The 13,517-nt window shown below is 43.1% G+C and overlaps 2 protein-coding genes across 2 annotated transcripts; one reads left to right on the top strand and one right to left on the bottom strand.

The window, feature by feature from the left end:
• Positions 1-3,667: 3,667 nt before the first annotated feature.
• On the top strand, positions 3,668-9,011 carry RPL7L1 (ribosomal protein L7 like 1). Its single transcript, XM_053975644.1, is given in 12 exon segments — positions 3,668-3,672; positions 4,772-4,824; positions 4,827-4,972; positions 4,975-5,005; positions 5,008-5,070; positions 5,073-5,103; positions 5,284-5,392; positions 6,952-7,115; positions 7,279-7,416; positions 7,657-7,766; positions 7,938-8,150; positions 8,406-9,011. Coding segments are annotated over 11 exon segments (1,059 nt in total). The 3' UTR covers positions 8,147-8,150; positions 8,406-9,011.
• A 440-nt stretch (positions 9,012-9,451) lies between these two features.
• MAD2L1 (mitotic arrest deficient 2 like 1) lies at positions 9,452-11,833 on the bottom strand. Its single transcript, XM_053976037.1, has 5 exons — positions 11,704-11,833; positions 11,365-11,511; positions 11,162-11,282; positions 10,743-10,846; positions 9,452-10,268 (listed from the first exon to the last, which is right to left on the bottom strand). The coding sequence occupies exons 1-5, from the start codon at positions 11,783-11,785 to the stop codon at positions 10,096-10,098; spliced, it is 627 nt and encodes a 208-aa protein (XP_053832012.1). The 5' UTR covers positions 11,786-11,833; the 3' UTR covers positions 9,452-10,095.
• Positions 11,834-13,517: the final 1,684 nt, after the last annotated feature.

The following is a 13,517-nucleotide window of genomic DNA, read 5'->3' as shown; positions in this document are numbered from 1 at the left end:
CTCTGCCTTGTCACATAGCACCAACTCTTAGACTAGGCAGTGCCTTGACAAACTTGGTTTAAAGAAAAAAAATAGCATGTATTTTTCAGCATTTTTAAGCTACAACTTCAGTGTGTCAGATCCCAAGGCAGGAGATGCTGTTTTGAGGATTAACAGTTTGACAATTATTTGATAATTTTGATAATTAACATTTGTTTGAAGCACACCTGCATCCAAGTGATTTCTTTCACTATTGGGTTTGTGTACTGACATGAAGAAGCTTATTCTTACTATTAAAAAAAAGGAAAAAAAGATGATGAATCTTTTACTTTTTCTATACAATACGTCAAAAATAATTTACAGTATAATTAATATGTGAATAGAAAATTGGAACTAGCAAGACAGGCTTGTTATCCTGCTGACTGGTTTAGAAACAGGACCTGGTTTTTCTTCAGGAGCTCTTCCTAAGGTAGTCTCTTGGGTCAGAAACTCTCTCAGATGTGAGAACACAGCATCTGATATAGAAAGGCTTTGATCCCACCAGGGGTTATGGAAAACTCTCAGGGAAGAATCAAGTCTTGCTGAGGACAGCAGAGAGGAGCAGCACAGTTGCTTTGGATATCTGTGGTTTTATTCCTGTTGAGGCATTCCCCTCATCTCATACCCCCCTTTTCCAGGTGATGGAGTGCCCCTGCAGTCTCAGTCTGCCAGCTGATGGATCACTGTTACAACTGGACAACGATGCTCCAAGCTGCTGGAACCAAGCAACTGGGCTTTGCTTGCTGCAGGTGCTCCCCACAGCTGTGGTCCGGGCAGTGCTACCTGGAGCTACACAGATATTGATTCTCTTCTCACTTATTCCACCTCTCTTCAGGTTTTTTGGCAAATTTGTCTCATTCTTCTCACTTTTAGACAGTGCTGATAATAGATCACTGCAGGAACAGGATTCATTTATCCAAAGCTCTTTAAAAACTGGAAAGGATGGACTTCAAAGGCAGGAAAATGGGACACATTGCAGCTGAGCAGGGGAGAAGGGCATGCATTCAGATTAAATGAGCCCTTCTGTATGCAGGCAAAGAAACTGATTTCTGTCTGCCTTTTCTGATGTGGGGCTATAATAGCAAGGACAAATATAAAATGGGATAGATTTCAGTTGAACGGAAAGTTTAGAACTGAGCTAGCAGAAAGGCCAGATCCACTGGGGAGGGGGGTAGGTGGGTGGGGACGCATGGAATGTGTAACTCCTCTGGTGGCTAAGAGGTCTGGGTCTTCAGTACAAGTTCATGTGCTGAAAAAAACAAATTATTAGCTGTGAACCTGCCTCCTGCTACCTTCATCTGAGGTTCCCTTCCTCTTGTGCTGAAAGAGGAATCCCAGCATTTATCATTTTACTGACTATTTTATCTTTCCTCAGGCACCTTTCTCCCAGCTATGTAACTGCTCCACAGATGGAAACTATTCCCTGTGTTTGATCTTCTTTCTCTGAATCTTTTCCAAGTCTGTCTTGGGGGAAGGTGGGTGGAGGTATGAGATGGACAGATGGAAGAAAGATGACTGACCAAAGCTGGGCATCCAAAATGTGGGTGTGAGAGGCTACACTGTGGAATCAATTTCTGCTTTGTTCTTTACCCCTTCTCTAATAATTTTTCAATTACTCTTCTGTTGTCCTAAGCATTAAGCTGATATTTTTATCTATCTACAATAATTCCAAAATCCTACTCCCAGTCTTATTATCTCACCTTGAACCCATCATTTAATAGAATAATTTGTGAAACATTACTGCACTTCTATTTACTGATTTTTATCTGCTGTCTCACTGCCTTAGCACTCAGCCTTATAACATCTGCTGTGCCATGAGGAGAATCCTGCAACTACCTCCTCCCTTCCTTTGTTTCTGCTGTATGTAGGGACACAGCACCTTTCTTGGGATAAAGCTACAGGTGACCACTTTCATCCCTCCTTCTCCATCTCTCTGTGTTTCCCTGCCTGGTATTTCCTGGCTAAATACCAACGCTCTGTAGCTTTATCTTGACTGGGCAGTTGTCACTAATAATTGTAGGCAAAATCAAATATTCCAATCAGAACTTTAGCTGCATAAATTAACAGGGAAAAAAGTGAGAGGACCTTTATAGCCCTATTGCACTGTCAGCACTCAGGGCACACCTTCCTTCAGGGCTCAGCCTTCCTACAAACCAGTGAAACTACTCTGCTGTGATTTTGTATTAATTACTGCAGGTCACTTCTCACTTATGATGTTTTAATCCTTTTCTGATTCCTGTTTCTGTTGAAACAACTGCTGCCTGTTGTTTCCCTAGTCTTCCAAACTGAACTTGCAAAAGGATATTACGTAGTTATGTCAGTAACCAGAGCCATAAAATAAAAATTAAATGCTTTAAAAAAAAACCAGAAACAACCAAGAGTAAAAGTTATTGTCCACCACCCACCACCATTGTATCAGAATCACTGAGGTTTAGAACAGAGACCGTTATCTGTCTATACAAAGCATCTCCTATTGAGTTGTCTTCACTGACATGATAAACTTCCTAATTAGGTTATTCCATTCCATCTCTTTTTATGGCTCCCCAGTCTGTAGTATTTTTATGAATAGTTTATGCTGTGGTGTACTTATTAATATGCTTCCACAACCTAAATGGCATAATTATCTTGAAGGTTCAATTAAAAAGTAGGAGGTAGGATTCCCAATTACTGAGTGTGGGAAAGACTCCTATTCTGTTCTGTTTTTCATCTCAGGCATAATTGCTCTTTCTCCCAAATAAAATGCAGCTTTTCATCCCTGTGGAAGAAGGAGAGAGGTCATGGAGACCTGTGGAGACTACATATAATGATGTCTATTTTTACCTCCACTGTTCTTTAAACTATACAATTAAATTTGTTGTACACTCAAATTGCAGCCACCATGTGCACTCTCTTGTAGACAAGACAGAAATATAAATTATTTTCACTGCTGTTTATTGTAATAGAAAAACAGTTTTTCTATTTTGGGTTCATTACCCAGGCCTTTACAAGTGCATTAGAAGTAAAACAAAATCAATTTACATTTTAATTCTTACAAATGTTTCACTTTGGAAACTTGTAAATAGGTACCACCACTCTTAGAATATGTCATAACATTCTGACAGATATAAATATGTCACTTAATATTCATAACTTAAAACTCTAGATATCATTTCCAGGGACAATAATTACAAATAGTTCCAGGGCTTTATTAGTAGTCTACTTTTCTTCTAGGGAATTATTCACAACAGTTACTGTAAAATTGAGCTTTTGAAACTGGAATATTTTCCATTAATGCTGATAAATTAGTGGCACTAAAGACTGAATTGTTTTGCCCCACTCAATTTTTTTTTTCTAGGGAGACACAAAGACAAGTTTTATGTTTTAGCCTTTTCAATTTGACATATTAGGTGCCACTAACTGAGGGTACCCATCTATGTTAGTCTTATACCCACATTGCTCCTTTTGCAGTGAATTTACAGGATTTCTGACAAAAATGCCCATCTTAAAGAAGCTTATTTTGAAAATAATAAATCCAAGCATCTATCCACAGTGTTTCTAAAAAATATTTTTATGAAATATTAGTTTATGTCTATATGATTGCTATTTTCATGAAAGAAAGTCTTGGATCACCCAACTTTTCTCTCTATTAATTATTGGTTAGAGTGCGTGCATGGAGTAGTTCCTGGGCATCTTTTCAAATTCTATAAACTTTGTCCTTAAAAGATCTGAAAATAGGCATAATTTAAGATCACAAGGTACTTTCCTTATTAAAATATTTTCAAGATTAGATCATTGGTAAAATAAGCAAAATTTAATTTATTTGGCTCTTTTTATAAAGAATTTATTACAGACAGATTTCAGACTAGGGCATAGTTCAGTGACGAAAATGATGGACTTAAAGCCCTTTTGCTGTTTTGAGACTGCACACAGTGCAAATAAAGATTTTGTGGGATTTGAAATTAATTTAATGGAGTTTTATACCCATGGAATGAGAAAATAAGTCAAGAAGTTTCATGGACCTCTGACATCCCACCTCATCTTCTGACTTGGCTTTTGGAATTGGAGCCCTAAAATTTTGTGTGCAGGATTCCGGAGTGCTGAAGGCCAGTGTACAGCAGGTTGCTGTCTAGGAAAGTTGGAACACTTTTCTTAGGTATCCCTGCAAACAGGGACATTTGAATATCCATTCATTAAAACAATATAGCTACTGGTTAAAGTTTAGCAAGTCAGCCTCAGAATGCTGCTGTGCTGGGAGACTTTTCATAGCAACAGCGCTTCAAATATTTACTTATTGTTTCCTGGCCGTTAATGATGGAATACCCGAGAGCCTGTTTGCAATTCCCCTCCTGTTCAATAAAGCACGCTCATTTGTAGATTTAAATTGTCCACTTTCTCTGTTGTGAGCTACCAGGGATTCCAGCTATTTTTGTAAGTCAGGGTGAAATTTGTGTAATTATGGGAAAAGTTTCAGATTATTTATTTCATAAGCTTGTTGCTTTGTGTCTCATATAAAAAAAAATGCATATGAGAGCTGGGTTTACTCACCAACGGCTTGTTCTTCCTGGCATTTGGGATCGAGTTGCTAAATACAGATTTTCATGTTTTAGGTGTCAAAACAGAAGTGGGCTCATCTATAGTGTTGTAAAGGTTTGCAGCATCACCGAGGTGAGCAGCGAAACCCTGGTAGCACCGAACCTCCCAGCAAAGCTGGAGCTCCTCAGCGGTGAGAGGACACCGCGGTCAGTGGAAATGAGAATTATTTCAGAGTGTAAAGTCACACATCCCTCCTCCATCCCGCACGGCACACCAGGAACACAACCCCAACACCACCCAGCTGAGCGTGAGGCTCTGGCACCACCTGCGGGTGACGCGGCTGTCACACCGCGCGTCCCCGCGGCCGCTCCTCTCTCGGGCTCGCCGTATGTGGCCCCTGGGCGAGCCCTGGGTCGGCCAGCAGCGCATCCATCCCTCTCCCTCCGGGCCAGGCGCTTCCCACCACTCCACGAACCCCGGGTAGGCGAGGGGCGCCTGAGGGGGAGCGGCCATGGCCCCGCCCCATTCCCACGCATGCGCGCAGCGGCCCGGCAATATGGCGGAGCTGGAGGAGTAAGTGCGTCGTAGAGGAAAGAATGGAGGGCAGGCGGGATCCGCCGCCATCCGCGGACTGGGGGCGGCCACGGGGCCGGCCCGGGAGGGGGCGGGATGCAGGATGGGGTCGGGATGCAGGATGGGGTCGGGATGTGACCGGGATGTGACCGGGATGTGACCGGGTTGTCCTGCCCGCAGGCCGAGGCGGCGGATCCCGCTGGTGCCGGAGAACTTGCTGAAGAAGAGGAAGGCGTACCTGGCCATCAAGGCCACCCAGGCCAAGCAGGCGCTGCTCAACAAACGTAAGGTATGGCGGGTCCCGGCACAGCCTGGGCCTGCAGCCCCAGCTCGTCCTCCGGAGAAGGGAATCGCAATTCCTGGGAAATGATCCGAGTGGTGGGGCCCCTCAGAGAGGGGGTGCTCGAGCGCTGCGGATGGGCAGAGATCATCTCCGGGGTTCCGAGGGGGGCTTGAGTCCCTCAACATCTTCTCCTTTGTGCCTTTGAGCCTTGTAAAGAGGGCAGAATTGTACAGGTTATTACACCGAAACAGAAATGGAAGACTGTGAGTTGTTCCTGTTGTATCAGTGGTGGTCAGGTGTTTGCAGCCACATGTGGGAAACTGCAGTGCTGCTGAATTGTCTCTGCTGCCCTGGGATTTCCCTGTCTAAAACCACCTTTGTGTTGAAACCTTGCATGGAAGCCGTGCTTTTCTGAGGGTGCATTTAGAGTTATTTCTCTCTGTTAGAGCAGCACAGGTCATGATGAAGCCTTTTTCTGCGTGTGGGGTGGCACATGTCCTACATGTCCTACACCCTGTGCACACTGTGCCATTTCCAGACTGGCAGAGCACAGCAAACCTTTCTAATTCCAAATCTGAGACTTGTTCTGCTGTATCCCGGCTAATACAGTAGGTGTCTGTCTTAAAGCTTTCCAGTGAATCTTGTAGGATTATGTGCAAAACTCCTGCCATTTTTGTTTGATACCATGTTTACATTTTTAAAAGCATCAGTGGCTTGCTGCATTTCCAAGGTGGGAGCATAAGCAATACTATTAAATAGCCACTCCTTAAGATTCTTATTACAAAAAGGATCTTAGTGATGAGACTTTGATTAGGTCTGCCTGCTTTGAAAATTCAAACAAATTTCATGAGTGATTTACACAGAAGACACACAACATTAGATTCTTTAATTTAAAGTGGCCTGCTGATTTAACCAGTAGAGTATCTTAAATATAATTGTGTAATACTGTACATTTTCAAGTCCTATTTGTATGAGAAAACACTGAGTGTTGGTGGACGTACTCATTCCTAAGCTAGAGAGACATTTAAATATCTGTTGAATTCTAAAAACGAGCTTTACATTTTCTAGTAAAAATGAAAAGACTTTTTTTTTTATCAGGTGAGCCAGATGTTCTGTTCAAATTAGCAATATTTAATAGTTATTTGAATGCTTGAATTTTTTTTTTTACATGTCTACCACTATAGAAACTGACTTTAAATGCAGTTATATTCTGTTGGAGGATAATTTTGAGTCACACTAGGGTGTTGCTGTGGCATCTGTTTTGCCCACATGTTGTTTCTGGCTCTTTCCCAGCCATTGCTGAGCTGTGTGTGTAGCTATGCCTAGAAGTATCCCAGGTCGTTTCCTTAATTCATATTTTTCCTGGGGAAAAACTCTTTGTTCACTGTTCATAAATAATAGTTGTTTATAAATTCATGTTGTCCCTCAGTTCTGTCACCCTTGGGCTTAGATAATCAAACTTATTTTCTTACTGCTTCCAAAGCAGAAAGGACATTGTTCACTACTTCTGCATTTCATTTGGCCTTTCAGATGTAAACCTCACTTAATTTGCCTTTTTTCTGCAGCAGCAGAAGGGAAAACAGATCCAGTTCAGGCGGCTGGAGACCTTTGTTCGGGATTCGTGGCGCAAACGCCGGGATGACACTCGGCTGAGGCGCATGGAGCAGAGGCCTGGGCAGGCAGCAGCACCTCAGGAGAGCAAACTGGCTTTCGTTGTGAGGATTGTGGAGTAAGATCCTTCCCCTACTCCTTCCCTTGTTGCTACCCTTTGTTGTGTCATTTCCACACCAAGGCAGTGGGATCAATCCAGACATGTCTCCTTGCAGGTGATCTGAGGCCTTTAGTTGCTGTATTAGAGAAATGTGGTTACTAATAAATTTTGTTTTCCTCAGTATTAAGGGAGTGACTAAGAGGGTGAAAAGAGTGATTGAGTTGCTGCAGCTGAGGAAGAATTACACTGGGGTATTTGTGAAGCTGAGCCCGCTGTCGCTGAAGATGCTGCGGATTGTGGAGCCTTATGTGGCGTGGGGGTACGTACCCTTCCTGTGACTAGGGGGTCATTGGATTCTCCAGCTGCTATCACAGATCCATTACTTCTCCAGTCGTGGTCAAAACTTAATCAACTTTATATAAAAACCTTGCTATTGTCTCTGTTCTCATTGTTCTTGACATAACTTGGTTACTTTCCCACCTCTGCACAAGGAAGTGGGATGGGCTTCTCTCTGCATCATGTTTCTCTGTTGCAGAATCTGATTTTTATTTCTGCACAGACAGCCTAACCTGAAATCTGTAAGAGAGCTCATCCTGAAACGGGGCCAAGCCAAGATCAAGAGAAAGAGGGTGCCTCTGACAGACAACATGCTGATAGAGGAACATTTAGGTGAGGAAGAGGGTGAGAAAATTGAGGAAAGAGGTGTTGAGAGTTTACAGTCTGACCTGAAAGGGTGGGGACAGACAAAATCTTGCCAAACTGGAGGACTGGCAATTCTGGAGCAGTGTGAGGAAAGATGATACAGTTGGGAGATCTCGTCTTTTTTTTTCCCTCATGCAGGGGGCTGTGGTATCATTTGCCTGGAAGACCTTATTCATGAAATCTACTCAACTGGGAAGTATTTCAAAAGAGTAACCAGCTTTCTGTGGCCGTTCCACCTGTCGGTGGCTCGCCACGCATCGCGGAACAGAGTGGGTTTCCTCAAGGAGATGGGCAAGCCTGGCTACAGAGGTGATGCAATCAACCAGCTCATCCGTCAGCTCAACTAGTCAGGTGAGCAGTGCCTGCTGGGTTAGTTCTGAGGCTTACCCTTCATTCCCTGTCCTAAGGACAACCAGACTGCCATTGAAGATGAAGGGGGTGCTCACTTGGTTTTGATTGTCACTCTGCAAAACTGACCTCAGAGTAGGGGAAGCTAATCAAGAGTGATCCCTTTAGGATCAGCACATGCTGTTGGATACTTCCATGAAGGCTTGGTTCCTGGGCAATAATATGACTTTCTTGTATATTTTCTTCCCTATTTTGCAGGGTTTTTGTGAAAACTTCAGGATCTATGACCTGTTCCTTTTCACATGTACCTTTCATGGACATTATCTATATGCAGTGATCTGTATGCAACTTCTCTTGACTGCTGGTGCCTCTATAAAAGAAGAAAGACGGATATGATGATGGAGATGGACTTTGGGCTGGCCCTTCTTAAAGAAGAAGATAAATTGTGTTTGGTACAAGAAAGAGCTTCTTGGATCACTTTTGCATCTCTGTAAAATAAGTGTTTTTTATGTTCACTACTGCAGACTTCACTCTTTGATGTGCACCTGCTTCTGGGGGTGAAAGGGGTAGTGCAGTCACAATTGTGCTGACAGGCAAAAGAAAACACCGTGCTCTGTTACTGCAGCACAAGCCCTAGCAGTGAGTTATGTCACTTGTTAAGTACCTGGATTGTATTTATTTTTAAAAATTAAGGGTTTTGTGCTCCTGATTTAAAAAGCCTTTTTTTTTTTTTTTTTTCTTCTGCTAGATTGGGACTGCTGGGGAGAATTATTTCCTGGAAATAGGAAAACCCAAAAAGATTGTAATACAGTCCTGGGGTAGGGTATATGTAATCGATGTTTTTTAAATAAACTTCTGAAATTATATTATTATAACAGAAAGTCCTACATCACTGTAAAAGAGTGGAAAAACCAATTAAACACTCTGGCTGGAATGAATTTAGTGAAGGAAGTGAACAAAACCATGGAAGAGTCTGAAAGTTCCAGAGATTTAAATCCCTAATTTCTTCCACTACAGAAATGGGTAAGAACACATGAAGAGTCCAGTGCGGTTTAACAAATATGGAAGGCACTGTCATTAGTTCACAGTGACTGTTTAAACTGTTATTTGAAGTCTTAGCTGGGAGGAAACTGTTAATCTATGAATGAATTTCATATGGACTCCACACCACTTGGAGACTCGAAGGAAACAGTTAAGTAACAAGACAAGGAGGATGCCCTTTGGGTGTTACTTGTGTGACAGTTATAAACTAGGATGTAGCATTCATGAAACCATCTGAAATATGAAGGACTGTAGACTCTGAATTAGAGAACACTATAAAACCCAAAGCTTTATTCTGTAAACAAGAATAGAAACATGGAAAATGCTGGACAGACACTACAGACATACACAGAACAACTCTGTCTGCAGAACTAGAGCCCAGTGGTCATTAAAAAAAGAAGGCTTCATATGTTTAAAGTTTTCCTGATGAACAGATGCTTCCATTGTAGAGCAGTACAAGAATTGTTTGGTTGCTTTGTTTTAGGGTTATTTCTGGTAATAAAACAGCCCAGAGTTCTAACATGAAAACTGGCACACTAGGAATGAGGTTATTTTAGTTGCTACAGAGAATTTAAGACTGCTAACAGAATGCAGTTTAAAAATAATACAACTCTAGCAGCTAATCCTAGATTTAGGCAGTTTTTCTAGCAGAGGCAGTGGTTTAACACACCATTAGTTTAGCTCATACAGTAAAGTAAGAATTGAACTATGACTATGAATACCTTTTTAAAATCTCTTTTAAAATGCCAGCTTAGTCTAGTGTCACATTATCACAGATATGCATATTGTCTTTGTGTCATACTTTATCAAGAGGACAGTAATGATATGCTGATAGCTTAGCTGCGTGATGAACAGAAACTATACAAGGTGACAGGATATTTACACACACAAAACTTGCCCCTGCATCTTAGGGAACAGAATCCTTCTTGTAAGCCACTGTGGTGTTGACTTTGTGGATTGTGGTAGTGAAGGAACGCAGCCGAACCTCTTCTGAATTGGCTATGAACTGTGGTCCTGACTCTTCCCACTTTTCTGGCACTGCCAAATCTTTATCTGTGTAGATCAGCAAGTCAAAGGCACCTGGGAGCAACGGAGAACAAATTCACCATAAGGACATGGCAGGTTTGAAGTGCATCTTCTAGAACTTGAGACAAGGACCAAGGTTTTCAGAAGTTACACTGATACTGGTTATGTGAAAATAATAGTTAAGTAATATTCATGTGAGGCCATTTTAGTTTTCTCAAAAACTAAATCGTGTTGTAAATTTTTTAAGTGTGTGACAATGCTGTGGAGATGAGTTCTGTATAACACTTCATAGGAACAAATTATTCATGAAAACTTGCATTCCTCAGGGCATACATATTAATTTCCTCAAGTTCGTTAAGCCACACCAAGTTCTGTCCTGATCTCAGTCTAACAACATGCTGTCTCACAAACCTGATGGCTACACAATGGGCAATAATTAAAAAGCCTCAGAAAACCAGAAAATATTTTCTGAAGTTGGAAAGTTACTGAGGTTTTTCAAATTTCTTTAGTGCAGTTTGGAATACTCACAGGCAGATTCCAAGAGTGGCAGGAAGGTTACTGTGGCAGTTATTTGTCTGATGACAGAGCGAATTTCATCCTGAATTGCCTTTTGAGATTTCTCCCGTGGTCCACTGGAAAAATAAAAAAACTGTGGTAAGAGAAGAAACTACTACTGCACTGATAGTTTCCTCTAAATATAGTTATCTTTGTTAAGCTCTGGTAGTCTGAAACTACAGTATTTATAGAGTAGTAGTGACACTTTTAAGTCCTTAGAAAAGTTAAGTGATAGCTGCTCTCCTTTCATTGTGTGTTCAATCTGGCTTGCAGACAAACAGAGGGCAGGGCACTGAGAGAGATTTGAAGGAACAAGTCCATGACGTTGATCCTGTGCCTGCCTTGGTATTCGGGATAGGGAAGCACGGGAATGGAGGGACCGCAGTACTCACTTGTCATCTTTTGCAGTTTTGTCACACTCGATGTCAAACTGCCACCGCTCCAGGACCTCGCTGCTCTCTATGCTGGAGATGACCACCACCAGGCGCTGCACGATGCACTTGTACAGCCACTCTGCAAGAAGCCAGGGCAGTCGCTTAGAGCGCGAGAAGCAGCGGCAGGGACACCGCAGGGAGGGCCCCGCCGCCGCCCGCACCTTTCATCTGCTCGGTCACGTTGTTGAGGTAGTTGGCCAGCTCGGGGTCCGTGGTGACCAGCAGGGTGAGCCCGTACTTCTGCACACGGGTGAAGGTCTCGGGGGGGTAGATGCCCCGCTGGTACAGGATGCTGTTGATTCCATAGGCTGCACGATTTAGACGCAGAGGGACAGTGATGTGTACTACGCCCCCCTGACGCCCCAGCCGGCGGCCATGTCGCCCCACCAGACGCGGCCTCCCCCTCGCTCATCTCACCTCACCTCCCCTCCCCTCCCACCCTCCTTCTCTCCCTCCCTCTCTCGCAGCGCGGTCCCCGAGATCCCCCGCGGCCCCCTCACAGAAGAACTCGGCGACGAGCTCCGCGCTGCCGCGCAGGGTGATGCCCTGGTGCTCCCGGCCGAGCTGCTGCTGCGCCGCCATGGCCGCCGCTTCCCCGCCGTCCGGTTCGAATCCGGCCCCGCCCCCACTTGGCCCCACCCCTTCCCGCGCGCGCGGCTGCGCTGAGCGGGGCGCGCGCCGCCTCAGGCAACCCCACCGGCTTTCCCTCCGGGAATCGCGGTTCCCTGGGCCCCTTACCCGTGGAAAACGGGCTGCAGCCTGCGGGGTCCCGTGGCTGCCTGGCGGGACAGGAAGGGGTTTTTTTCCTCCTCATTAAACTTCCCGGTCGCTCCCGGTGCCGTTGCGTCTGTGGGCGGGGCTGAGGGGAGCGGAGCGGGGGTGGAGCGAGTGAGGTGCTCTGCCATGGGAATGCTGTGGGAAGTTGCATTTCAGTTTGCCTAGGTGTATTCGACCTTATGAACCTAAAAGTGCTACTTTCCAGGTATGAATTCAACAAATACTTCATTTATGATTTATTGGTGGCTTTCATGGTGTAAGTCATGCAGTAGCTGTTTCAAATCAAAAATACTATTCTGCAAGCACTGTGAAGAGGCAGGTGGGGAGAACATGGGAAAGCTGGATAAGCAATTTTTCCTTCAATCCATAATAACACCAGGAACAATAATAATAATAAAAAAAAAGGTTAAGAACCTTTTGGGTTGTTGGGCTGCCTTGGTGAAGGGAATTTGCTACTTGGTCAAACAACTGTAGTCCTGTGACTGCAGGGAGACCAAGGAAGATGTTGCAACCAGCAGTGGCCGTCACCTGGAGGAAGCTGTGGCAGAGGTTAACAGATAAGAGAGACTGAGCAAAACAAGGAAATGTTGAAGTATGTTAATAATATGAAGAGGGGAAGTTATGGTCTGCTGGGATAGTAACAAGGTGGCAAGCTAATTAGATGATAAAATCAATTATAGGCAAGAAAATGAAAATTTATGGATTTGCTGGGCACAGCAGAGCTGCAAATGAAATTAATTATTCCTGGAATGTGATTTTTCCAAAGCATCATCTGATATTATAATCTAAGGTATACTTGTGTTAGATAACCATGTGCCCTTGAAAGAAACAAATTGATCAGTCTTAAAATGAAGTTGTATTCAAAACAGAAATATTTATACTGAGAATAAAAACCGTGTAGTCATTACATAGTACAGTGGGCCAGATGCTAAGAGAGTGAATTGATGGTGTGATTGCTTATTTATTGTAATAAAACATTTTCACAAAAGTTTAGGCTTTCTCTTGGTTCCAGTTTTGATCCAAGAGGAAGTATGATTTTCCTCAGGGTTTAGGCTGCTATGATTAAAACAAATGGTATAGTCCTGAAGTCATGTGCTGAAGTTCTGAAAGGTTCTGAATAATTTAATTTAACCAGGGGAAATTTATTCTGGATCTTGTTCACTACTGATTGTGTTATACATAAGTATTCTGAATAAAATATTTTCTGAGTAAGAGTGGTATATTTCCAAGGTTGTAGTTATGGAAGCATTTTTCATCCAAAGCCTAACTTTTAGAAGTTGGATTGCTGTGAATATCAGCAGTTTTGCTTAAAACCTTATGTACTCTGGTGCTCTTATTTATCTATTCCCAAATGGTCTCAGCCCTCTGTGTTTTTTTCTACACTTGGCTTCTAGTCCATTTTGCTTTTGAAGAGCTGCTCATTTTTGTGATAAATAGAATAACTTGAAAGCGTGAGACCAGGCAAGAGTAGCAGAGCTCTTGATTAGTATTTAACACATTTCTCCTCTAGCTGTCTTACTGTTAAAATCAGACAGAA

This window comes from Vidua macroura, chromosome 4 (assembly GCF_024509145.1).
Source record: "Vidua macroura isolate BioBank_ID:100142 chromosome 4, ASM2450914v1, whole genome shotgun sequence".
NCBI classification, from domain to species: domain Eukaryota; kingdom Metazoa; phylum Chordata; class Aves; order Passeriformes; family Viduidae; genus Vidua; species Vidua macroura.
This window is presented reverse-complemented; position numbering and strand designations above follow the sequence as displayed.

Excerpts from the sequence above, each read along its gene's own strand:
- MAD2L1 (XM_053976037.1), bottom strand. The coding sequence starts at position 11,785 with ATGGCGGCGCAGCAGCAGCTCGGCCGGGAGCACCAGGGCATCACCCTG. Across the intron at positions 11,512-11,703 it reads GCTCGTCGCCGAGTTCTTCT|CCTATGGAATCAACAGCATC; the intron begins GTGAGGGGGCCG and ends TAAATCGTGCAG. Across the intron at positions 10,847-11,161 it reads AAAACTGCAAAAGATGACAA|TGGACCACGGGAGAAATCTC; the intron begins GTGAGTACTGCG and ends TTATTTTTCCAG.